This window comes from Rana temporaria, chromosome 9 (genome assembly GCF_905171775.1).
Source record: "Rana temporaria chromosome 9, aRanTem1.1, whole genome shotgun sequence".
Lineage (NCBI taxonomy): Eukaryota > Metazoa > Chordata > Amphibia > Anura > Ranidae > Rana > Rana temporaria.
In genome coordinates, this window is record NC_053497.1 from 4,034,897 (window position 1) to 4,060,196 (window position 25,300).

General features: G+C 50.5%; 1 protein-coding gene across 7 annotated transcripts in view; it reads left to right on the top strand.

The window, feature by feature from the left end:
- Nucleotides 1-18,293, top strand: part of KDM5C (lysine demethylase 5C) — an 82,958-nt gene extending 64,665 nt beyond the window's left edge. For all 7 annotated transcript variants that reach the window (XM_040322692.1, XM_040322696.1, XM_040322691.1 and 4 more), the window contains 6 exons: nt 2,703-2,843; nt 2,918-3,442; nt 13,635-13,686; nt 13,771-13,973; nt 15,332-15,550; nt 17,385-18,293. In XM_040322692.1, coding sequence (XP_040178626.1) covers nt 2,703-2,843; nt 2,918-3,442; nt 13,635-13,686; nt 13,771-13,973; nt 15,332-15,550; nt 17,385-17,393 — 1,149 coding nt within the window. In that variant the 3' untranslated portion in view covers nt 17,394-18,293. The remainder of the gene's footprint in view (nt 1-2,702; nt 2,844-2,917; nt 3,443-13,634; nt 13,687-13,770; nt 13,974-15,331; nt 15,551-17,384) is intronic.
- The last annotated feature ends 7,007 nt before the right edge of the window (nt 18,294-25,300 follow it).

The window sequence follows — 25,300 nt, forward strand, 5'->3', positions numbered from 1 at the left end:
CCCCCATCCCCCTCCTACTGCAGGAATATCTTATACATTTTTATACTATCAGTTATGTCTCGTAATGGTGCCCCCTGTCTCTTGTTTTTTAATAAAATTATTCTTCCTTTACCGTATCTCACGGCGGTCATGTGACCGGCCTGTCTCCTCTCCTCCTCCTGGGGAAATCTTGGCCCTGCCCGCTGCTTCTGTCAGACAGGCAGCATGCAATTTATACACTGGGGGGAGAACCTCTGGGCGGATCTAGGATGGAAAAGGACCTCTGGGGGTCCTAGTAGATGATGGACTCAGCAATGGCATGCAATTCCAAGCTGCTGTTAAAGCAAACAGAATATTGGCATTAAAAAGGGGATTAACTCCAGAGATAAAACGATAATTCTCCTGCTCTCAAAGACTCTGGTCCGGCCGCACCTGGAGTATGCTGTCCAGTTCTGGGCACCAGTCCTCAGGAAGGATGTACTGGAAGTGAAGCAAAGAAGGGCAACAAAACGAATAAAGGGTCTGGAGGATATTGGTTATGAGGAAAGGTTGTGAGCTCTGAACTTATTCTCTCTGGAGAAGAGACGCTTGAGAGGGGATATGATTTCAATGTACAAATACCGTACTGGTGACCCCACTATAGGGAGAATTTTTTCTTGCGGAGGGGCGTTTTAATAAGACACGTGGCCGCTCATTAAAATTGGAAGAAAAGAGGTTTAACCTTAAACTACATAGAGGGTTCTTTATTGTAAGAGCGGCAAGGATGTGGAATTCCCTTCCACAGGCGGTGGTCTCAGCAGGGAGCTTTGATGGTTTCAAGGCTATTAGATAAGCTCCTGAACAACCACAACATACAGGAATATACAATGTAATACTGACATATAATCACACACATAGGTTGGACTTTTTTTTTTTTTTCAACCTCGCCTACTATAACTGTTTTTTGATCGGCTCTCAAAGCTCTGTATGAACGATAAGATTATCGTACGATCGATCCGAAATCTGCATTTTTTGTACGATTTTCTGATCGTGTGTACGGGGCTTAAAGCGGATGTGCCATGGGAACAAAATATTAAAAGTCAGCAGCTACAAATACTGCAGCTGCTGACTTTTAATATTAGGACACTTACCTGTCCTGGAGTCCAGCGCCGATCGCAGCAGAGCACGAGCGATCGCTCGTCACTCTGCTGCTCCCCCCGCCATCCACGCTCAGGGAACCAGGAAGTGAAGCGCTGCGGCTTCACTGCCCGGTTCCCTACGGCGCATGCGCGAGTCGCGCTGCGCCCGCCGATTGGCTCACACGCTGTGTGCTGGGAGCCGAGTGTTCCCAGCACACAACGGGCGACAGACGGGATGTGACGGAATGCCCGTCTTTCGCCCGTATCGTGTGGCCGGAAGTGGGTGCAAATACCTGTCTTTAGACAGGTGTCTGCACCCCCCTCCCCCCTGAAAGGTGTCAAATGTGACACCGGAGGGGGGGAGGGTTCCGATCAGCGGGACTCCACTTTAGGGTGGAGGACCGCTTTAAGTCATGCCAGTCCAGGAAGAATCTGTACACCTGCAAGACCTGAAGGAAAGGCTGGATTTAGTGACTGCCAGAAAAGTTACATTTCGTTCATGGACGGACACAGCATCTTATTCTTGACATTAGGGTATTAGCCTTCTATCAGGAGAGGACTAGGCAGAAAAGCATATTAAGCGTTAAACATACATCAAAACTGTACAGTACCGCCCTGGGGGTGGAAATCCCCTGATGAAGTCTAATAAGCGAAACTTGGTGGATCTTGGTGGGCCTTGGGGATCTTGGTGGGCCTTGGGGATCTTGGTGGGCCTTGGGGATCTTGGTGGGCCTTGGGGATCTTGGTGGGCCTTGGGGATCTTGGTGGGCCTTGGGGATCTTGGGGGATCTTGGTGGGCCCTGGGGATCTTGGGGGATCTTGGTGGGCCCTGGGGATCTTGGTGGGCCCTGGGGATCTTGGTGGGCCCTGGGGATCTTGGTGGGCCCTGGGGATCTTGGTGGGCCCTGGGGATCTTGGGGGATCTTGGTGGGCCCTGGGGATCTTGGGGGATCTTGGTGGGCCCTGGGGATCTTGGGGGATCTTGGTGGGCCCTGGGGATCTTGGTGGGCCCTGGGGATCTTGGTGGGCCCTGGGGATCTTGGGGGATCTTGGTGGGCCCTGGGGATCTTGGGGGATCTTGGTGGGCCCTGGGGATCTTGGGGGATCTTGGTGGGCCCTGGGGATCTTGGTGGGCCCTGGGGATCTTTGAGGATCTTGGTGGGCCCTGGGGATTTTCGTGGACCTTGGGGATCTTGATGGGCCTTAGGGGCATGCTGTTCTTCAACCGAAGGCTAAACCGACAAGATCCCATTTGAAAAAATAAAATAAAAAATGAAAAATCTTTAAAAAACCCAGGCCACATGGGCCCAAAGGGAGCCATGTCCTTCTCCCATGCTAGGCAGAAAAAAAAACTGAGGCTGCATGATGTAGGAAGAGGGGATGGACCTAGTGGGACCGCCCCCAGGGTGGTACTGTACAGTTTTAATGTATGTTTTAACTCTTGGCATGCTTTTCTGCCTAGTCCTCTCCTGATAGAAGGCCAATACCCTAATATCAAGAATAAGATGCTGTGTCCGTCCATGAACTCAGAGAAAAGGATTTTACGGTGAGTACAAAAATCCAATTTTCCAGGAGATCCTTACACAATTTTCTCGCTTTTTGTAGGTGCTGTGCCCGAGTGCGGATATTTCCTCAAGCAATACGAAAAGGGCTCAGTGGAGGAAGGAGAAAGAACGGGGTCTGTACCGATCAGACATGGAGAGCCTGGGGCTGTCTGCACAGGACATGCGGGACCCTGGCTGCATAGTGAGTACAGTACAGAGTAAGCATAAGATCCGACTACTATGCTCAGGTAATAACCAATCGTCTCCCTCTCTCAGGTCCTGGCATTTAAAGAAGGTGAACAGAAGGAGAAAGCCGGCATTCTGAGGTTACGGACAATGAATTCTTCCATGGAGAGACGTTGCGTTTGCGTGTGCGGAGAGCCCCCGGCAGAGCTAATGATCCGCTGTGAACTTTGCCAGGACTTATTTCACGGGCTGTGCGTCCCCACCCCCAGACTGACTTCTTCTCACCGCGGTACACACTCCTCCCCTCCTCCGGCCTGGTGGGAATGGGACAGCCGCTTCTTGTGCCCGCTCTGCGTGCGGTCGCGCCGCCCCCGGCTGCAGACCATCCTGTCTCTGTTGGTCGCTCTGCAGAAACTGTCCGTACGGTTGCCGGAGGGGGAGGCACTGCAATGTTTAACGGAAAGGGCCATGAGCTGGCAGGACCGAGCGCGCAGGGTCTTGGCGACGCCGGAGATATCGGCCGCCGCAGCAACCTTGGTGGAGAAACGGAAGAAGCTGCAACACAACAAAGACCCTCAGGCACTGAGAGAGACGACCTGCAATGAGCAGACGCCTGTAAGTACCCGCAGCCTGGGATTTAAAGGGGAGCACTGCAGAGAGATGCTACTTGCACCCTTGAAATATTGTATATGTGAACCCCCATTTTTTATAATTTGTAGTTTCTGTTCATGTTTTGATTCGCTTAGTCCAGGGGTAAGCAACCTCGTCCTCCAGTCCCATGAGACATTCCAAGTCCCTGACCATCGTAGGCATGACTCCTAGAGGCAGAGGCATAATGGGATTTGTAGTTTCGCCACAGCTGGAGGGCCGAGGTTGCCGAACTCCTGACTTGGTCCTTGCACATAATGGAGCTGTGGGGCATGTGCCGCTACTTTCCGATTCCACCTTCCTGGTTAATGGACAATGAATCGAATATGAAGAGGATTCATTATCCAATAATAGTTTCTGTAGCCCAGCCGGTGGGTTTATAGTTATCGGTTGCGCCATCTTTGTTGCGCAGGGGTGGGGTTAAAGGTGGTCTTTTGGCCACACCTCTCTTTTAAAATTTAAATTGGGATTAACTAACTACCTTTGCTCTGGAGGGCTTTTTTGATGCAACACTGTACATTTTATATAATTTAATAAAAAAAAAATTCGACCAGGTAATCAGGCACCTCACCCCGAAAAATCAAATACAGTGGATTACGAGCATAATCCGTTCCAGGAGAATGCTGGGAATCCAATACACTCGCATATCATTAGCGACTTTTATAATGGGACTGTGATGCGGTGGGAACTGACACTGACATCACCAGTGGCCTTAATACAGTGATCAGTGCTAATGACACGGGCTGGGAAGGGGTTAAATGTGGGCCTAACAATGTGTAATGTGTTAATTATGTGCTGTTTTTTTCTTAAACGGATCGTTTCCTCTGTACAGAGCCCTGTGTTGATTTGTAAACGCAGAGCTCTGGGCTGTGATTGGACACAACCGATCAGCAGGTCCCAGCCATGGATTGTTGGCAGGTATGCCAATATATGCAAATGACCACTGACTGGCACCATTATGGATCAGATCGGTACGGCCATGTCAGTGCCACCGTATCAGTGGCCGTCGGTGAAGGAGAAAGCTTGCTTATTTACAACATTTTATAACGGAAACTAACTTTATTTTCAAAATTTTCATTTCTCTTTCGTTCATAGACGGACACAGCCTTCATTGACCTTAGGGTTATGCTTCTTCCTACCAGGAGATTTAGGCAGAATTCTACAGCACTTAAGGTGTTAAAAACTTTCCTTCATGCCGCTCCTCCCAGGGGCCGTGGCTCCCCCAGGCATAACCCCCACTCTGCTCTAGCAGCTTCAGTTTGTTTCTGCCTAACCGTCAGGAGAGTCAGGCTCTCTCTGGAGTCCTGGACTCTGGAGTTTTTTCTTGCAAATTTTTTTGCATTTTGCGAGTTTTTTCCTCGCTATTTTATTTTTATTTTTGAATCCTGCGATTCTTCTATCAACAGCCGACTGGGTGACAGGCTGGGTCCTCGACCCTTGTAGTCCCCCCAGGTTCGGCCTTCGAGCGTGTGCCGGCCCTCAGCTCCGCTTTGGGACATCCACGACAGGCCCCATTGCTCCAGGGGCGGCCGGGGAACTTCGGTTCTAGGGCACACATATGACCGGTCTCTATGGCCTTGTCACAGTGTGTCTGGCTGACAACCATGCCGTTCGCGGACGTTGGTTCTGTCTGGGATACCTCCAGCCGGGTAGTCGCAGGACAGGTAAGTAGTGGCCCCTTACTCAGGTAAGTGGTCTGGCTGGAATGTTTTCCCTTGGGAGGTCGACTGAGGGTTTTTCCCTGCTTTCCTCTCTCCCTTATTCCTCTCCCTCCTTTCCCCTTTGGGTGACGGCTGTGCAGGGGTTTTTTTTCTCTGGGGCTCATTTTTTCACTCGTGGTATGGCTGGGGCTGTTCTGTGTCACTGCAGGGGACTGTGGTGGACATTCTGGGCATTTTTGTGTGTGCTGTGTGCTGTTTTGGTGTACTGTCATTTTTGGGTACACTGTCTTTTTAAAACTGCGCAACGGCGGCCATTTTGCCGGAGCCGCGCTTGTATTATTCGGCGGCCATTTTCTTGTGGCCGGCGCCGTTTTCAGCACTAGTTCGGCCTCTAGTGGCCGTTTTGGCGGGGGAAAAAAGACCGCGAATCATCTGAGGGGACAGACGCAGCGCTGCAGCTTCTCCTCAGCACACACTTGCCTTCACAGACCACGCTGTACCAGAGGGTGGTGAGTCTCAGGGGGCCCCATACTGTGCTCTAGCGGCCGGGAGGTGACCTGTGGGGGACTTTTTTCCTGCCCTTGGCAGTAGGGGTGAAATGGCAACGGCAATATGGAGCCTGAATCAGGCCCCTCATTCCTTACAATGCCGGAATTAACCCTTAGCGCCCCTTCCCCTGCCACATCTGTTGAGTCGGTGTCGGCTGTCCTGGAGTCTTTTTCTCAACAGGTTTGAAGCAGCCAGTGCTCGGTTGGGGGGTAAAAAAGCGCCCCCCCCCCCCCCCCCCCCCGGAGGCTGTTTCTGGGGATATCTCTGACGCAGAATCTGATGCTTCTGGTTCTGTCATGTCAGAGGATGCGGGCTTAACCCACATGGACAGCGAGGAGGAGTCTGCTGCGGAGTCTGCTGATAAGGAATTTGTTGGAGCTCTTATTACTGCGGTGCGTGAGACTCTTCATTTAGAGGATGTGGCGGAGACACCAGCGGTGTCAGTCCCTTTTGGATTCCGCAAACCACCGCGTACCGCTAAGGTATTCCCCTGTGTTCCTTATTTAGACAATATGTTGTATAAGGAATGGGATACACCGCAAAAGGCTTTTACGGTTCCTAAAAGCTTTGCTACCGTTACCCCCTGGAGGAGGACTTTAAAAAAAAAAAAAAAAAAAAGTGGGTCACTCCTCCGTCGGTGGACCCTCCTGTGTCCAGACTGAGTAAGGCTACTACGTTGCCTGTGGAGGGGGCTCCTGCTTTCAAGGACCCCGCTGATAGGAGAGTGGAGGCCGTGGCCCGCTCCCTGTTCTCGGTGGTGGGTTCGGTGGTAAGGCCGGCTCTGGCCGGAGCCCTGGTAGCTCAGACGCTGACTGAAAGGGCGAAGCTCCTGCTGCAGGACCTGGAGGTCCAGGGGGCTTCCGAGTCCTCTAGGGACCTGGCTGAACAGTTGATTCAGGGTCAGAAGTTTCTCTGCGAGGCGGATATGGATTAGATTCCTTTGCTTTCCAGGGCTTCTGTCTACGCAGTGGTTCTGCGCCGCCTTATATGGCTGAAGTGCTGGTCGGCTGACCAGTCCTCAAAAAAGGCCTTGGTAGATTTGCCCTTTAAGGGCGGACGGCTTTTGGGGGCATCCCTGGATGACATCATTAAGGATGCCACTGGAGGTAAGAGCACCTTGCTCCCTCAGTCGGGGAAGGGTAGGGAACCTCGCCGCAAGCAAGGTCCTACTTTTTTACTACCCCCTAAGCGTTTTTTTTCGTGCGCCAGCGCGGCTGGAAAAGGTCCGCAAGGTGCAAAAGCCCTTGCTGCCGGGCGTAAGTGCCCCTGGTTCAAAAAAACCGAACAAGCCTGCTTCCGCATGAAGGTCTGCCCCCGCCCGGGTCTCGGGTGGGGGGACGGCTTCACGACTTCGTGGATCGGTGGAATTCTCTTCTATCCGACCGTTGGGTTTGCGAGGTGGTCGCCTCGGGGTACAAGATAGAGTTCCTTTCTTGTCCCCCAAACAGATTTTTTCCATCCAACCTCCAGCTTCCTCCGGATCGTCGGCTAGCCCTGTCCGGGGCTGTCCAGGATCTTCTGGACAGGGGGGTGGTTGTGCCGGTCCCCTCGCTGGAACGGTTTAGGGGGATCTACTCCAATCTGTTCGTGGTCCCCAAGAAGGGAGGGGTTCGCCCTATCCTGGACCTAAAGGCCCTCAACTCCTTTGTCAAGGTGCAGCGATTCAGAATGGAGTCGGTCCGTTCTATCATAGCGTCCCTCCACCAGGGGGACTTCATGGCGTCCTTAGACATCATGGACGCATACCTGCATGTTCCTGTTTGCACAAGCCACCAAAGGTATCTGCGCTTTGCGATCGGGGAGGACCACTATCAATTCGTGGCCCTCCCGTTCGGGCTGGCGTCGGCACCACGGGTGTTCACCAAGGTGCTCGCCCCGATCCTGGCCTTGCTACGGCAGCGAGGGATCGCTATCGTGGGATACCTGGACGACCTTCTCCTGAGAGCTTCTTCAGGCTCAGAGTTAGAGGAGGACGTGTCCATCACGTGTCGGACTCTGCAGGAGTTCGGCTGGTTTCTGAATCTCAGAAAATCAGTGTTGGTTCCGTCCCAGAGGCTGGAACACCTGGGGCTGGTTTTGGATTCGGGGGAGACAAAAGTGTTCCTCCCATCGAAAAAACTGCTGACCCTGAAGTGGTCATCTCTTCGCTTCTGCATGCGGGTTCTGGGTCTGATGGTGGCCTCCTTCGAGGCGGTTCCGTATGCCCAATTCCACACCAGGGTACTACAGAAGGAGATTCTGTCACGATGGGACAGGGTCCCATCTTCTCTGGATCGCCAGATTCGGTTGAGCCATCTGGCCAAGTCTTCCCTGGCATGGTGGCTGACGTCTCCGGTGCTTCGGTCCGGGAAGTCTTTTCTTCCGTGCCGCTGGACAGTGGTCACGACGGATGCCAGCCTCTTCGGCTGGGGGGGCGTCTGGGGCACCCAGTCAGCCCAGGGGCGCTGGACTCGGGAGGAGTCCTGCCTGCCGATCAATATCCTGGAGCTCCGAGCAATCAAGCTGTGCCCTGTCAGGTGGTCCCTGGAGCTACAGGGTCGTCCTGTCAGGATCCAGTCCGACAACGCCACGGCCGCGGCGTACTTCAATCATCAGGGCGGCACAAGGAGCTCGGCCGCGGCGACGGAGGTCGCTCACATACTTCGGTGGGCCGAAAGGTCCGTTCCGGCCCTGTCGGCGGTTTACATTCCGGGAGTTCTGAATTGGCAAGCCGACTTCCTAAGTCGCATGACTCTGGATCAAGGGGAGTGGTCTCTCCACCCGGAGGTGTTTCGGGTCCTGTGCCAAAAATGGGGCACTCCAGACGTGGACCTTCTGGCGTCCCGTCTCAATCGGAAGGTACCACGGTTTGTGGCCAGGTCAAAGGACCCGTGGGCAGACGCGTCAGACGCGTTAGTGGCTCCCTGGGGTCAATATCACCTGATTTACGCCTTCCCTCCTCTAAGGCTCCTACCCCGCCTGCTGCGCAGGGTGGAAGCCGAAGGTATTCCAACGATCCTGATCGCCCCAGATTGGCCGCGTCGCTCTTGGTACGCGGACCTGGTACGTCTGGTGGCAGACGCCCCCTGGCGTCTGCCTCTGAGGGAAGATCTCCTGTCTCAGGGCCCGATCTTCCATCCTGCTTTACGGTCACTGGCTTTAACGGCGTGGCTGTTGAGAACCAGGTACTGAAGGACCGGGGCCTGTCGGGCCCGGTAATCTCTACCATGCTGCGTGCACAGAAGTCCACTTCTCGAAAAATTTACCATCGTACATGGAAAGCATACATCTCTAGGTGTGAGGAGATGAAGTGGCACCCCCGTACTTACGTGGGGTCCCGGATCCTGCTGTTCCTACAGCGGGGAGTGGACCAGGCTCTTGCCTTGAGCACGATCAAGAGTCATATTTCTGCTCTGGCTGTTTATTTTCAGCGTCCCTTGGCAGCGAATTCTTTGGTTCGCACGTTTGTGCAGGGGGTCCGGCATGTGGCCCCCCCGGTGCGCCCTCCGCTACCTTCTTGGGACTTGAATTTGGTCCTCTCGGCGCTTCAGCGTGCCCCCTTTGAGGACATTCGGGAGATCCCTTTGCTGACCTTGTCGCAGAAGGTGGTCTTTCTGGTAGCTATTACCTCTATCAGACGAGTGTCTGAACTGGCGGCCTTGTCTTGCAAGGCCCCCTACTTGGTCATCCATCAGGATAAGGCGGTGCTGCCCCCGCAGCCCTCTTTTCTTCCGAAGGTCGTTTCGGCCTTTCACATTAACGAGGACATTGTTGTTCCATCATTATGTCCTCAGCTGAAGAACCCGAAGGAAGCCATTTTACATTCTCTGGATGTGGTTCGGGCCCTTCGAGTTTACTTGTCGGCGACAGCTCCGTTCCGGAAGTCGGACTCGCTGTTCGTGTCTGTGTCCGGTCCCAGTAAGGGCCTGGCAGTCTCGTCGGCCACCATTTCCAGGTGGATCCGACAGGTTGTGCTTCAGGCCTACGCCCTGAAGGGGCGGGCGCCTCCCTTTCGGGGTAACGGCGCATTCGACCAGGACGATCGGGGCCTCCTGGGCTTTCCGTCATCAAGCCTCTGTGTTACAGGTGTGTAAGGCTGCGACCTGGTCGTCGGTCCACACTTTTTCAAAGTTTTATAGGTGGATGTGAGTGCATCTTCTGATGCCTCCTTCGGCCGCAGGGTGTTACAGGCGGCAGTTTACGGTTGGAGTTCCTCCGTTGAGTAACTCCGGTTTTGTTTGGGGTGTAACCTGTTTTTGCTGTGTTATTTTCCCACCCCTCGAATTTTTTTGACACTGCTTGGGGACGTCCCTAAGGTCAATGAAGGCTGTGTCCGTCTATGAACGAAAGAGAAAAAAGGATTTTTGTACTCACCGTAAAATCCATTTCTCTGAGTTCATAGACGGACACAGCACCCACCCCTCCTTGGTTTGTACTGCTTGTTACGAACTGAAGCTGCTAGAGCAGAGTGGGGGTTATGCCTGGGGGAGCCACGCCCCCTGGGAGGAGCGGCATGAAGGAAAGTTTTTAACACCTTAAGTGCTGTAGAATTCTGCCTAAATCTCCTGGTAGGAAGAAGCATAACCCTAAGGTCAATGAAGGCTGTGTCCGTCTTTTTTTCGCAAATAAAAAAAAAATCGCAGAGGTGATCAAATTCCACCAAAAGAATGCTCTATTTGTGGAAACAAAATGATAAAAAAATGTGTTTGTGTACAGTGTAGCAAGACCGCGCAACTGTCATTCAAATTACGACAGCGCTGAAAATGTACTTGGGCAGGTAGGGGTGCAAGTGCCTGGTATTGAAGTGGTTCAGTAGGTGCCACAGACCTATTTTTTGCATGGAGAGATATATCATTTAAATTATAGAGAATATATATTATATATATATATATATATCTGTGGTGCAGATGGATATGGAGTCAACAAATATGGCCAGCCGAGAAACACCGGCAGGGACTTGAAGGTTTGACAAAGAGGCTGCGCCTCAAAACATGTCATCTTGGAGACCAAAGAAACCTCTCGGGGATCTTCCAGTGGTACGGGTGTTGTCACTTCCGGTTCCACGGAGACGCACACCCGGTTGGTTACTTTTGGTTCATCGGTTGCAATGTCTCGGCCGGCCGAATTCCTTGCTGACCCCACATCTATTTGCATTATGGAGGTGAAACCCATCAAGGAAGGTTGGTTCTTGGGTGGAGACACTGCTGAATGCCGTGAATTCATTGACTATTAACTACTTGCCGCCCAGCTGCCGCAGATTTACTGTGGCAGGTTGGCTCGGCTGGGCAAATCGACGTTGCCTTACGTTGCTTCCCATTGTGGCTACTAGGGGGCACGGCTTGCCACCGGAGCCGATGCGAGTGTCTGCCGGGCGCGATGACCGCCGGGCACCCGCGATCACTTGTGACAGAGCGAGTACCGGGTCTGTGTGTGTATAAACGCACAGATTCCGGGTTCTTTCAGGGGTGAAATTACTGAGCGTGCGTTCATACAAAGTATGACCACCAATCGGTCTCCTCCCCTAGCGAGTCCCATCCCCCGTACAGGTAGCACACAGAGGAAACAGTGTTTTATTTAGCATCATACATTATACAACATGATTCCAAAAAGCGCAGTTTCAGAGCCACGCAGGACCTGGTCACCTGCCTCCAAAACGTTGCTTTTGTGATTTATGTGATCGCTGAAAATAAAGCTTTGGACCTGTTCTGGAGATCCCTGGTGTGCTGGTGACATACTTTTTAGCTGACAGTCGCAGGACCCACCTCACGTTTTACACATTTTCGGGAACGTGTGTGTGTTGGGAATAATGCGTTTTTGCCCTCCTTTTTGGTTAAGTCTCCTGGTTCGGACACCATCTAGGGTACAGTATCTTCATTATGTCGGGATGTAAGATCTTCTTCTGCTCGTAGTGTGGGGTCTGGTTCCAATTGTAGACAATGCCATGGGGTCTCAGTCTTGCCCATGCAGATCCTCCAAGTCACAGCCTTGCCACAGATTTGTCCCTTTTTTATATGAGGGGGGGGGGGGGGAGAGACACAATCAGCAGCACTCTGCTTGGCTCCTCCCATTTTTTTTTCATTTTTTTTTTTAACCACTTCAGCCCTGGAAGAATTGACCAGAGCATTTTTATTTATTTTTTGCAATACGGCACTGCATTGCTTTAACTGACAATTGTGCGACGTTGTACCCAAACAGAGCTTTCTTTTGGTGGTATTTGATCACCTCTGCGTTTGTTTATGGCACAAAAAAAAAAGCGAAAATTTTGGGGGAAAAAAGCAATATTTACTTTTTTGCTATAATGTCCCCAAAAAATATATAAAAAAAACTTTTTTTTTTCCTCAGTTTTAGGCCGGTTATGTATTCTTCTACATATATTTGGTAAAAAAAAATTGCAATAAGCGTATATTGGTTTGCGTAAAATTATAGGGTCTACAAAATAGGGGGTAGTTTTGTGGCTTTATTTTTTTGACTAGTAATCTGCAATTTTTATCGGATCTGCGACATTATGGCGGACACTTTTTTGACACATTTTTGTGACTATTGACAATTTTACAGCGAACAGTGCTATAAAAATGCACTGATTACTGTAAAAATTTCACTGGCAGGCAAGGTGTTAACTGTGTTCCCTGTGTTCCCTTTGTATGAACACACGATCAGTAATTTCACTCCTGAAAGAACCCGGGATCTGTGTGTTTACACACACACACAGATCCTGGTACTCTCTCTTTGTCACGAGCGATTGCCCGGCGGTCATCGCGCCCGCCGGGCACTCGTATCAGCTCCGGTGGCGAGCCGCGCCCCCTAGTGGCCATAATGGGAAGCAACGTAAGGTAACGTCGATTTTGCTCCCAGCTGAGCCAACCTGCCACAGTAAATCTGTGGTGGCTGGTCGGCAAGTGGGTAATAGTCAATGAATTGACGGCATTCAGCAGTGTCTCCACCCAAGAACCAACCTTCCTTAAAAGGGTTTCACCTGAAAATGGATGTGGGGTCAGCAAGGAATTCGGCCGGCCGAGACATTGCAACTGATAAACTGAAAGTAACAAACCGGGTGTGCGTCTCCGCGGAACCGGAAGTGACAACACCCACACCACTGGAAGATCCCCAAGAGGCTTCTCTGGTCTCCAAGACGACATGTTTTGAGGCGCAGCCCCTTTGTCAAACCTTCTCTGGTCTCCAAGATGACATGTTTGGAGGCAGAGCCTCTTTGTCAAACCTTCAAGTCCCTTCCGGTGTTTCTCGGCTGGCCATATTTCTTGTTGACTCCATATCCATCTGCACCACAGACCGTAAGACACCTGCAGGAGGTCGGTTGTTAGATGGCACATCTTCACAAGCACCCCCCCACTGAGGCTGGCTACACAAAGCCATATGCTCCACACTACGGACCGCCTATGTAAGCACCCTTGGCCTTCTACCAGGGATGTCCAACCTGCAGCCCACGAGTGTTTAGCATGCCTCCCGGGGTATGTCTGAAGGAATGCTGTGCAAGTATAGAAGCCACAGTGCCCTGGAGGAACAAGCTAGACACAGGCATGTATGGAGGGACGCCAGGGATGTTGTGCAAGCATGGCAGCCATGGTGGCCCACACTGGAAATCCAGCCAAGGAGGGAGGATGCCGGGGCTGCTGTCTTTGTAATGGCAACGGCAGCAGTAAATACAGGGACTCTGATAGCGATTGGCAAGTAAATGCTGCATGGTGTGCTGCCCCCCTGTCCACAACCTCCCATCTATCTCCCTACACAGCAAGGGGTGGGGGGGCTGGAAGGGAGATTTGTGTTCCAAGCCAAAGGCAAGTCCTGGGCACATAGTATTTTGGCGCTTCACAGGTAGTCTACCATTCATTATTTGGTGCCAACGTGTAAGCGGCAGTCCTTGGAAACCCATATAGCTTTGCGTTCATCTGCTGTGAAGAGTTATAATGTAGAGCCTGTGTATTTATTCCCTTTATGGCTTTTTTTATTGGCAGCTACCCCATGAGAATGGAGACTCCCACTTGGAGAACTGCACGGCAATGCCAGGTAATGTAACCTTCTCTTGTGTTCCTGCTCCCTGCTAGTGCTGGTTGCATGTAATTAACTTGTCCTCTTTCCCTCACGCTGAAGATCTGGATGCCATGGCCGCTCTCCTCCCTCAAAACGAAAAGACGCCGTTCCTGGAAATGTCCATCGGCTCTCGGGCGCTTTTAGAAGACCTGATGCTGGAAGGGGATCTCCTCGAAGTGACGCTCGAAGAAGAACTGAGTATTTGGAGATTGCTGCAAGTGTCGCAGACGGCGTGTGTGGAGAGACTAAAGACTCTTATAGAAGTAAGACCCGTGAAATCCTCCCAGTGACGGTCATGTGTCCTTCTAAACCTTCGTAGAAAGTTGCCAGCATCTCCTAGGAATGGTCTGCTGGATGCTGGTCACCGTAGTATATTTTGGCTTTGTTGGTAAAATTGATCATGTTGGATGTGGACTGCTCACAAGATGTGGCCCTCGGGGTTTCAGAATTTCTCCAACTTTCAAGAATGAAGCTTTTTTTTTTTAAAAAAGTGTAAGGTGCTGGACCCAAATGTGAGTAAGAACAGGTTTCTACTCCAACTTTTTGAAGGCTTCTATCAGCCTTGGTGTTCCAGGAGATCCCTGGAGCCATCGGAAAAATGGATAAAGAGATGATGGTGCCAGTAAAAATTTGCAACAGATCATCAGAAGATGTAGCATTTCAGGGCTCACAAATATGCCTTTATCAGGCTGGTGGTGATGGTATTGGACGGTCATTGTAATGTAGATTTATTGCAGTGCAAGTAGCCAACAATAACTTTCCAGTATCAATTGCTGCCGGCCTACCGGCTCAGATTGAAGGGGATTTGGGAGCCCCAAAATGTTTTGGCTGGAAGTGGTTATAGCCATGGGCTAACTGGTTTTGCCATTGCACGTGCTTCCTCAGGACTCCTTACACACACTGCCTCAACATACAGAAAAACGTCTGTACAGCTGAGCCTGCCATCTAAAGAGTTCCTTGTTGATGCCTACAGATTACTTTTATGCAGTTTAAAATGTTGCGGTTCCTGCTGTGACTAGTACTGAGATTAATCCCAAGGGCAAACTTTAACTAGGATAGAAGTTCATGTTTCTCTGATAGAGACCACATTTACAGCGCTGTAAGCATCTAGGACAGCTCCCCACAGAGGAGATGGAGGAACACCTATTCCCCCATCTCCTCTGTGACAAATGACCCCGGAAGTGAGGAGGAGTTCCGCCCTTCCAGGTTCAGAGCTGTCACTTTTTGGTAGTTGCAGCCAGGGAAGCGCTAACCGAGCATGTTCTGTGCTTTGTTTTCTGCTCTGTAAGGCAGAGGAGACATCTGGGATCTAAATAGGCTCCTGATGTCTCCAAAAAAGAACATATTTGTGGCCCAAGCTTTCACAAGGGGGCCCCTTGTGTGATGGCATTAATGATTTAAAAAAAAAATTGCTTGCATTCATTTGGCAAGTGGTTAAGGAACAGGCTCAGGTTTTTTAGCCGATTTCCAATTACTTAAACATACTTGAGGGTATCTTATTGCGTTTATGTGGCACTTGTTCTCTAGCCGTGAACAATACGTGTAATGCAGGAGGCTGCAGCAATATCATAATATGAAGCCAGCAAGAACCACGGCCTCAAGTCTGTGTTTTGTCTGACAGATCGACCGGTGCGAACGGAGGGCCAACCGTCCGAAGGGAAAAGACCACGATAAGAGGAAGAAGAGGAGGAGCGAGCGGGTGGAAGGGGGTTACCCCCCACCAACACTCCAGAAGGAGGAGGTGGGACCAAAGAGAAGTCGCAGTGATCGGGCACTGGACACAGCACCTGAGAAGGAGGGTCCAAGGAAAGTGGGGACAGAAAGTAACCAGAATGGAGAGGTGAGTTCAAGGGGACGTGGTGGTGGGGGGGGGGGGGGGGGATTGGTGGCTGAGCGATTGTGTTCCCGCTGCAATTTTTGTAAGCGTGCATTGGACAGCCCTTCCTTCCATTTTTCACTTTCCAAAATGTCTTGCACTGATCTTTTCAACAATGCCATATTGGTAGGGGCAGGGTTTTACTTCCTTATTTCAGAACCTCCAGTAAGGAGAACAGTTAATAGCACAGTTGTGACATCCCCCAAATCTCACTGTTCTGCATTGTGTGGATGGGGCTCTCTTGGTAGGGGCAGGGTTTTGCTTCCTCATGTCTGAGCCTCCAGCAAGGAGAATCGGGAGCAGCACAGAAGTGATATTTGGGGATGATGTCACTACTGTGCTGCTCCCGGTTCTCCTTGCTGGAGGCTCTGACGTGAGGAAGCAAAACCCTGCCCCCTACCAAAAGGGCCCCGTCCACACAATGCAGACCAAGATCAGTGAGTAAGATTTGGGGATGTCACTACAGTACTGCTTCTAGTTCTCTTTGCTGAAGCTCCGACATGAGGAAACAAAACCCTGCCCCTACCAATATTGCGCACCTCCACACAATGCAGAACAAGGCTTTGGTGATGTCACTAATCCTTTCCCAAATGTTGTGCCTTGTTCTGCATTGTGTGGAGGTGGTCATCTTGATAGAGGTAGGGTTTTGCTTCCTTACGTCAGAGCCTCCAGTAAGGAGAATAGTGAATGGCACAGTAGTGACATCCAGAAACCTCACTGATTTGTTTTACCAGTGCCATGCCTTGATCTGCATTGTGTGGAGGCAGCCATCTTGGTAGGTGGCAGGGTTTCTTTTCTTTCTTTCTTTCTTTCTTTCTTTCTTTCTTTCTTTCTTTCTTTCTTTCTTTCTTTCTTTCTTTCTTTCTTTCTTTCTTTCTTTCTTTCTTTCCCTTTAGCGAGGAGAACTGGGAGCAGTACTGTAGCGAGATCCCCAAATCTCACTCGCTGATCATTTCCCCAATGCCATGCTTTGTGTGGAGGGGACCATCTTGGTAGGGGCAGAGTTTTGCTTCCTCATGTCAGAGCCTCTAGCAATGAGATCTGGGAACAGCACAGTTGTGATATTACCAGATTTCATCTTCAGAGACTAGCCGTCCACAGCCTTGGATCTCACACTGCAGAGAACCTGGAGCAGCACAGTAATGACATCAGATCTCCCTCGCTGATCTTCTTCCCAAGGCTACGCCCTGGTCTGCATTGTGTAGAGGTGGCCATCTTGGAAGAGGCAGGGCTTTTCTTCCTCATGTCTGAGCCTCCAGCAAGGAGAACCTGGAGCAGCACAGTAGTGACATCCGATCTCACTCGCTGATCTTTTCCGCCATGCCCTGTTCTGCATTGTGTAGAGGTGGCCATCTTGGTAGAGGGTAGGGCTTTTCTTCCTCATATCTGAGCCTCCAGCAAGGAGAACTGGGAAACGGCACAATAGTGACATAATCCAGAGACTAGCCGTTCACAGCCTTAGATCTCACACTGCAGATAAACCACTATGAGGTTGTAGTCGCCATTAGTGCTTAGGCATACTCGCATACCAGGAAGTGTACACCTATTAATAATAATAATTATTATTATTTTAAGAAGGAATGTAATACAAAATGTGGATCATTCAGGGTAGTGCTTGGTCACAATTTGCATCTTTAGACATTCCCTATAAAGTTGCAAATCTTATTCAGTTCACTCTAATTGGCTCAGTAGCCAGCCAATACAAACACGATTTACATTTGGTCTTCTGGACCCATAACTTGCTGTAGAAGATAAGAGTACCCCGATATTAACTTTTTTTTTTTTCTTTATTGTGCAGCGTTTGTGACACTCGGCCTGAAGACCCCCAACGCTCTCCAAATCTGTGATGGTGACGTTCTTACCAGACAACACGTTCAGTTTTACCTCCGCTGAAGAATGGTGAGAGGCAACTGTGGGGAGGAAAGGGTGACGAGACCCGTACCCCCCCCCCCCTCCTCTCTACCTCTTACACAGCAATTCTGTTCTCCCTTCTCCCCTGAAGATTGGGGGGGTGTACCTCCTCTGGGGACATCTAGTTGAAGCTGGTGCTACCGTCGCATGACAATTGTCAGTGCTTGCCTATGGACTTTGTGGACCCTTAGACACGTGGGGGGGGGGGGGGGTTCCCCCTTTTTTTTTTTCTATATATATATATGTCTCAAATCCAAGCAATTACTTTGAAGGGAGTCGCACTAGAGGCCCTTGTCTGTCCTGCCCTGAAGGAATGGGGGACCCCCTGACAAGCATGTTTATTTTTTATCCCCCCCCCCTTTCTGTCCCCGAAAGCCTGAAGCCACAAGACCAAGACCAGCATCTGGTGCCGCGTGGATGGGGCTTCTAATGTCACAAAGAAAGTGGAACATTTATTTTATTTTTTCTTTTGGGCTTGGGAGGGGGTCACCCCTTTTATTTTATTTATTCTATTCTCCTCGTGTTTGATAGTTTTCACTATGCGCCCCCCCCCCCCCACTCGTCCTTCTCCTCCTATAGTCCAGGATTCACAGGGCTCTCTCTCTGCACCTCCAGCCCCAAGTTAAGACATGTTCACTTTGTTCAGGACACTTTTGTTTAAAAAGTTTAAAAAAAAAAAAAAAGAAAAAAATTTCTAAGTAATGTAAAAGGTTAAAAAAATGTACCCTTTAAAATTCCCTTGTGGAGGGTTATCTTTTCTGACATGTAGAAATAAAGCTAGAGGTTTTTTTTTGGACTTTTGTCTCCCGGTTTGCATTGCAAGACAAACTCCACGCTGTATTATACCTCAGTATTGCAGACCTTTATTTTGCATAAATTATGTTTAGCATCACTATAAAAAAAAAAGAAAAAAACTGGGACTTGGTTTATGTTGCTGGGGTTTTTTTTTATTTATTTTTTTATTTTTATTTTGTCTCATCATGGGTGCTCAACCTGCGGCCCTCCAGCTGTTGTGGAACTACAAGTCCCATGAGGCATTGCAAGGCTTACTGTTACAAGTATATAGCTAAACAAGATTTATCGTACATCACGGGACACAGAGCCTTTATCTTTACATAATGGGTTAAGGGTCACCAGCGGTGATTGGACACTTGCACAACCAATTGAAGACATTTCCCCCTCGATATAACCCCTCCCATCAGGAAAGCACTTCAGTTTTTTCGCCAGTGTCTAAAAGGTGTTGGACGCGCGAGGATGTGCTAAGGATGGCTCTGCTAAAGACCCTCTGGGGTAGAAGGAGCTATGCTTTGAGATCCATCCAAGACGCTAATAGTTACGCTGAAACTGGATGGGATCCGGGCCTCGCCTGTAATGTCTCTCTTCGGAGGACTGGGGTCCAGCAATTTTGCTACAACAGCTAAAAGTCCTGGTTAGAGTCTTTTACAAGGCCCAGGGGAGAGGTATCCTTTAAATAGGAACCCATATCCCTGAAGGTTGGCACACAATACCCGCCGAGATGGGTGAAGATTGGTGCTGTCTGAATTTCTCTTCCGTTCATGGACGGACACGGCAGCATTGACCTTAGGGTTATATATCCTTCCTTTCAGGAGAGACTAGGCAGAAAAAAACAGCATTTCAAGTGTTAAAACACTTCTCTCAGTACAGCACCTCCCAGGGGGCAGGTCCCCCGGGTACATCCCACTCTCTGGAACATCCAGCCTCAGTTTTTTTTTTCTGCCTAGCGTTAGGTAAGACATGGCCCTTCTGGAGCCCATGTGCTCTGGAGATTTTTTGCGATTTTTCGCTTTTATTTGATTTTCTCCTGCGTTTTTGGATCCTGGGATCTACTATCAACTGCCGACTGGGTGACAGGCTGGATCTTGATCCTTGTAGTCCCCCCATCGAGCGTGTGCCGGCCTTTAGCTAGGCCGTCCACAACATGCCCCGTTGCTCCACGGGCGGCCGGTTAGCTATATGCTACAGGGCACACATATGACTGGTCTCTATGGCTGTGTCACAGTGTGCCGTATCTACCTGCGGACGTTGGGTCTGTCTGGAATGCCACCAGCCGGTGGTCGCAGGATGAGTAAGTAGTATCCCCTTGCCTCGACTGGGTTGGTTGGCTGGTGCATTCCTGGGGAGGTCGACTGAGGGTACGTCCTGCTTTCCTCTCTCTCCCCCCGTTCTGGGTGGCGGCTGTGAGGTGGGGGGGGTTGTGCTGCTGTTGTTTTTTTATTGTGCTTATGTGCTGTGTATGCTGGACAGTGTCGCTGTGTGTTACTGAGTGTTTTAAACACGTGTACGGCCGCCATTTTACCGGTGACGCGGTTCTATATGTCGGCGGCCATTTTCTTGTAGCCCACATGCTGTTTTTTCTGCATGTCGGTGGCCATCTTGGAAAAGTTTTGGCCTCTAGTGTCTGTAATAACAGCGCCAAAGCCGCAGCATTCTTCCTGAGTGACGGCACAGCGCTCTCAGCTCTGCACAGTAGTACAGCCTGTTTTTGGGCGGTGAGTCCCCTGGGGGGTCCCGTGCTCTGTGACAGCCGGGAGGGTGGCCTGTGGGTCCCGTTTTTCTGCAGTACTAAGCTGGCATATACAGGTGGGTCAGCATGGAGTCTGAACCAGAGGCTTCTACCCCAACCATGCCAGAGTTGACCCTTAGTGCCCCTGTTCCTGCGACCTCGGTGGATGCTATGGCAGCAGTCCTTGAGGCATTTGTTGCCAGGATTGAAGCGGCAAGTGGCCAGAAGGGGGGTAAAAAGCGCCCCTGCCTTCTTCTGGTGATTCCTCTGACACGGAATCGGGCCCTGCTACTGCTCTGGCCCTGGTTCTGAGGTGTCAGAGGATGCAGGCCTAGTCTACATGGACAGTGAGGATGACTCTGCATCAGGGTCAGCGCATGATAGGGTGCTAGTGGGAGCTCTTATCACTGCAGGACTCTCAAAAAATGGAAGATTCGGCAGAGTCTTCGGTCCCCTTTGGGTTCCGTAAGCCGGCCTGCACTGCAAAAGTGTTTCCTTGTGTTCTTTATCTGGAAACCTTTTTGTACAAGGAATGGGATCGGCCGCAAAAGTTTTTTTTTCTGATCCAAAATGCTTTGCGGTCCATTATCCTTTTTGAGGAGGACTTTCTAAAAAAAGTGGACCTCTCCTCTGTCAGTGGACCCCTCTGTGTCCAGACTGAACAAGGTGACCACGTTTCCTGTGGGAAGGGGCTCCCGCTTTCAAGGACCCCGCAGATAGCAGAGCCGAGGCTGTGGTCCGCTCCATGTTCACAGCTCACAGTGGTGGGGTCGGCGGTGAGACCGGTCTTGGCCTGGGCTCTAGTGTCACAGACACTTACTGAATGGGCAAAGTTGTTGTTTCAGGAGTTGGAGGTGCATCATACCCCTCCGGACTGTGTGGCGCTGGCCGACCAGTTGGTGCAGGCCCTAAAGTTTGTCTGTGAGTCGGCCCTGGATTCGCTTTCTTTGCTTGCCAGGGCCTTGGCCTACGCGGTGGTGTTGCGCTGCCTTGTCTGGCTGAAGTGTTGGTCTGTGGCCCAGTCTTCTAAGAAGGCCTTGGTGGATTTGCCCTTAAAGGGTGATCGGCTTTTTGGGGCTTCCCTGGATGACGTCATAAAGGATGCCACGGGTGGTAAGAGCACTCTGCTCCCACAATCTGGTAAAGGGAAGGAGCCTCGCCGTAGGCAGGGACCCTCCTTTGCCGCCCCCAAGCGTTTTTCTTCCCACTCCTCCCTAGTCTGTTGGCTGACATCTCCAGTACTTTGGGCTTGGAAGTCGTTCCTGCCGTACCACTGGACGGTGGTCACAACAGATGCCAGTCTCTACGGCGGGGGGGGGGTGTGTGTGTGTGTGTGTGTGTGTGTGTGTGTGTGTGTGTGTGTGTGTGTGTGTGTGTGTGTGTGTGTGTGTGTGTGTGTGTGTGTGTGTGTGTGTGTTCAGTCAGCCCAGGGGTGCTGGACTCGGGAAGAGTCCTGCCTGCCAATCAATGTCCTGGAACTCTGTGCCTCTCCAAGTGGTCTCTGAGACTGCAGGATCGCCCGGTCAGGATTCAGTCGGACCACGGCTGTGGCGTATGTCAATCATCAAGGGGGCACACGGAGCCCGGCTGTGGCAGCAGAAGTCGCTCACATCCTCCGGTGGGCCAAAAATCGGAAGGTGTCACGGTTCATGGCCAAGTCAAGAGACCCGTGGGCAGACGTGTTGGTGGCTCCGTGGGGGGGGTCACTATCGCCCAATCTACGCCTTCCCTCCTCTAAAGCTTCTTCCTCGTCTGCTGCGCAGAGTGGAAGCCGAGGGGATACCAACAATCCTAATTTCTCCGGATTGGCCTTGCCGTCTCTGGTACGCGGATCTGGTGGCAGATATTCCGTGGCGCCTGCCACTGCGAAAGGATCTTCTGTCGCAGGGTCTTATCTTGCATCCTGCTTTACAGTCGTTTGCTTTAACGGTGTGGCTATTAAGAGCCAGGTACTGTAGTCTGTCGGATTCGGTAATCTCGTCCATGCTGCGAGCGCGGAAGTCTACTTCCCGGATGATTTACCATCGTACGTGGAAGGCTTACATCTCTGTGTGAGGAGATGAATTGGCACCCCCGTACATACGTAATGTCCCGGATTCTGCTGTTACAGCGTGGAGTGGATCAGGCTCTCGCCTTAAATACGATTTAAGGGTCAGATTTCGGCCTTGGCTGTTTTCTTTCAGCGACCCTTGGCGGTGCACTCCCTGGTGCGTACGTTTGTACAGGGGGTTCGGCATGTGCGTCCTCCACTGCTGCAGTGGGACTTGAATTTAGTCCTCTCGGTGCTTCAAAAACCTCTGTTTGAGGGCATTAGGGAAATCCCTTTATTGACTATTTCCCAGAAGGTGTTTTTTCTGGTGGCAATTACGTCGGCTAGACGGGTGTCTGAGTTGGCGGCCTTGTCTTGCAAGGCTCCCTATTTGGTCATCCACAGGGATAAGGTGGTGCTGCGGCCACAGCTGTCGTTCCTTCCTAAGGTTGTTTCGGCCTTTCACATTAATGAGGACATTATCCTTCCATCCTTGGCCGGCGAATCCAAAAGAGGCCGCGTTACATTGCTTGGATGTGGTTCGAGCCCTACGGGTGTACCTGTCTGCTACGGCTCCGTTTCGGAGGTCGGACTTACTGTTCGTGACTGGTTCTAAGAAGGGTCTGTCGGTCTCGTCGGCCACTATTTCTATGTGGATAAGGCAGGTCGTGCTTCAGGCCTATGCCCTAAAGGGGCTGGCCCCCCCTCCCTTCCCGGTTACGGCGCATTTGACCAGGGCAATTGGTGCCTCTTGTGCTTTCTGCCATCAAGCGTCTGTGTTACAGATATGTAAGGCGGCGACCTGGTCATCAGTCCACACCTTATCAAAGTTTTACAAGGTGGATGTGAGTGCATCTTCGGATGCCTCCTTCAGCCGCAAGGTTTTGCAGGCGGCTGTTTAAAGTTGAAGTTCCTCCGTTGAGGAGCTTTGGTTTGTTTGGGGTGAAGTTGGCTTGCTGTGTTTTCCCACCCCTCGATTTTTTTGACACTGCTTGGGGACGTCCCTACTGTCAAAGGATGCTGTGTCCGTCTATGAACGGAAGAGAAATATGGATTTTACGGTGAGTACAAAAATCCTTTCTCTGAGTTCATGGATGGACACAGCACCCACCCCTCCTTTGTTTGTACTGCTTGTTTACGAACTGAGGCTGCAGAGCAGAGGATGGGGGATGTACCCGGGGGACCTGCCCCCTGGGAAGTACTGTACTGTGTGGAGTGTTTAACACGCCGGTTTTTCTGCCTAGTCAAGTGTTAAACACTCCACACAGTACCTCCCAGGGGGCAGTTTCCCCGGGTACATCCCCCCCCCCCCATCTTCTGCTCTGCAGCCTCAGTTGGTAAACAAGCAGTACAAACAAAGGAGGGGTGGGTGCTGTGTCCGTCCATGAACTCGGAGAAATGGATTTTACGGTGAGTACAAAAATCCTATTTTTTTTTTTTATCGCACTTTTTGCTGTGAAAATGCCAATGGTCCCAAAAATGTGTCAAAATTGTCCGATGTGTCCGCCATAATGTCACAGTCATGAAAAAAAAAAAAAAACGCTGATTGCTGCCATTAGTAGTAAAAAAATAATAATTAAAATGCCATAAAACTATCCCCTATTTTGTAAATGCTATACATTTTGCGCAAACCCATTCGATAAACGCTTCTTGCGAATATTTTTTTTATTTACAAAAAATATGTAGAAGAATATGTATCGGTCTAAACTGATATAATTTTATTTTTTTATTTTTTTTTATAATCTTTTTTTGGGGATATTTATTAGAGTAAAAAAAAATAGATATTCACAGCATCAATCAAATTCAAAAAGTTGTGCTTAACAAAAAAATTGTGAAAATTACATAGGTAATTATGTCCATCCAGGGAAGTGATATCCAAGATGATCCCATAATGATAGTAAATGAAAGTGCACCAAGAAATTAGTGATGTTCAGAAAAAGCCACTTCCACGTCTGTTAAATTTGGTGTTATCGCTCTCACTCTCTCATACTGGTACAACATGGCACCTCATGGCAAAGAACTCTGAGGATCTGAAAAAAATAAAAAGCATTATTGCTCTACATAAAGATGGCCTAGGCTATAAGATTGCCAAGACCCTGAAACTGAGGTGGCCAAGACCATCCAGTGGTATAACAGGACAGGTTCCCTTCCCCCCTGCCTCGCCATGGTCCACCAATGAAGTTGAGGTCACATGCTCAGCGTCATATCCAGAGGTTGTCTTTGGGAAATAGACGTATGAGTGCTGCCAGCATTGCTGCAGAGGGTGAAGGGGTTGGGCAGGGGTCAGCCTGTCAGTGCTCAGACCATACGCCGCACACTGCATCAAATTGGTCTGCATGGCTGTTGTCCCAGAAGGAAACCTCTTCTAAAGATGATGCGCAAGAAAGACTGCAAACAGTTTGCTGAAGACAAGCAGACTAAGGACATGGATTACTGGAACCGTCGCCTGTGGGCTGATGAGACCAAGAGAAAGGTATTTGGTGTCAGATGGTGTCAGGCGTGTGGGGGGGGGAGGAAGGGGCCAGGTGAGGAGGACAAAGACAAATGTGTCTTGTCTACAGTCAGGCATGGTGGTGGGGGGAGGGTCATTATCTGGGGCTGCATGAGTGCTGCCGGCACTGGGGAGCTACAGATCATTGAGGGAACCATGAATGCCAACATGTACTGTGACATACTGAAGCAGATCATGATCCCCTCCCTTCAGAGACTGGGCCACAGGGTAGTATTCCAACATGATAACGACTCCAAACACACCTCCAAGACCACCACTGCCTTGCTAAAGAAGCTGAAGGTAAAGGTGATGGACTGGCCAAGCATGTCTCCAGACCTAAACCCTATTGATCATCTGTGGGACATCCTCAAACGGAAGGTGGAGGAGCGCAAGGTCTCCAACATCCACCAGCTCTGTGATGTTGTCATGGGGGAGGGGAAGAGGACTCCAGTGGCAACCTGTGAAGCTCGGGTGACCTCCATGCCCAAGAGGGGTTAAGGCAGTGCTGGAAAAAAAATGGCGGCCACACAAAATATTGACACTTTGGGCCCAATTTGGACATTTTCACGTAGGGGTGTACTCACTTTTGTTGCCAGTGGTTTACATTAATGGCTTTGTGTTGAGTTATTTTGAGGGGATGGCAAATTTACACCGTTATACAAGCTGTACACTCCCCCCCCCCCCTGTACACTCCGCCCCCCCTGTACAGTCACTACACAACATTGTAGCCAAGTGTCATTTCTTCAGTGTTGTCACATG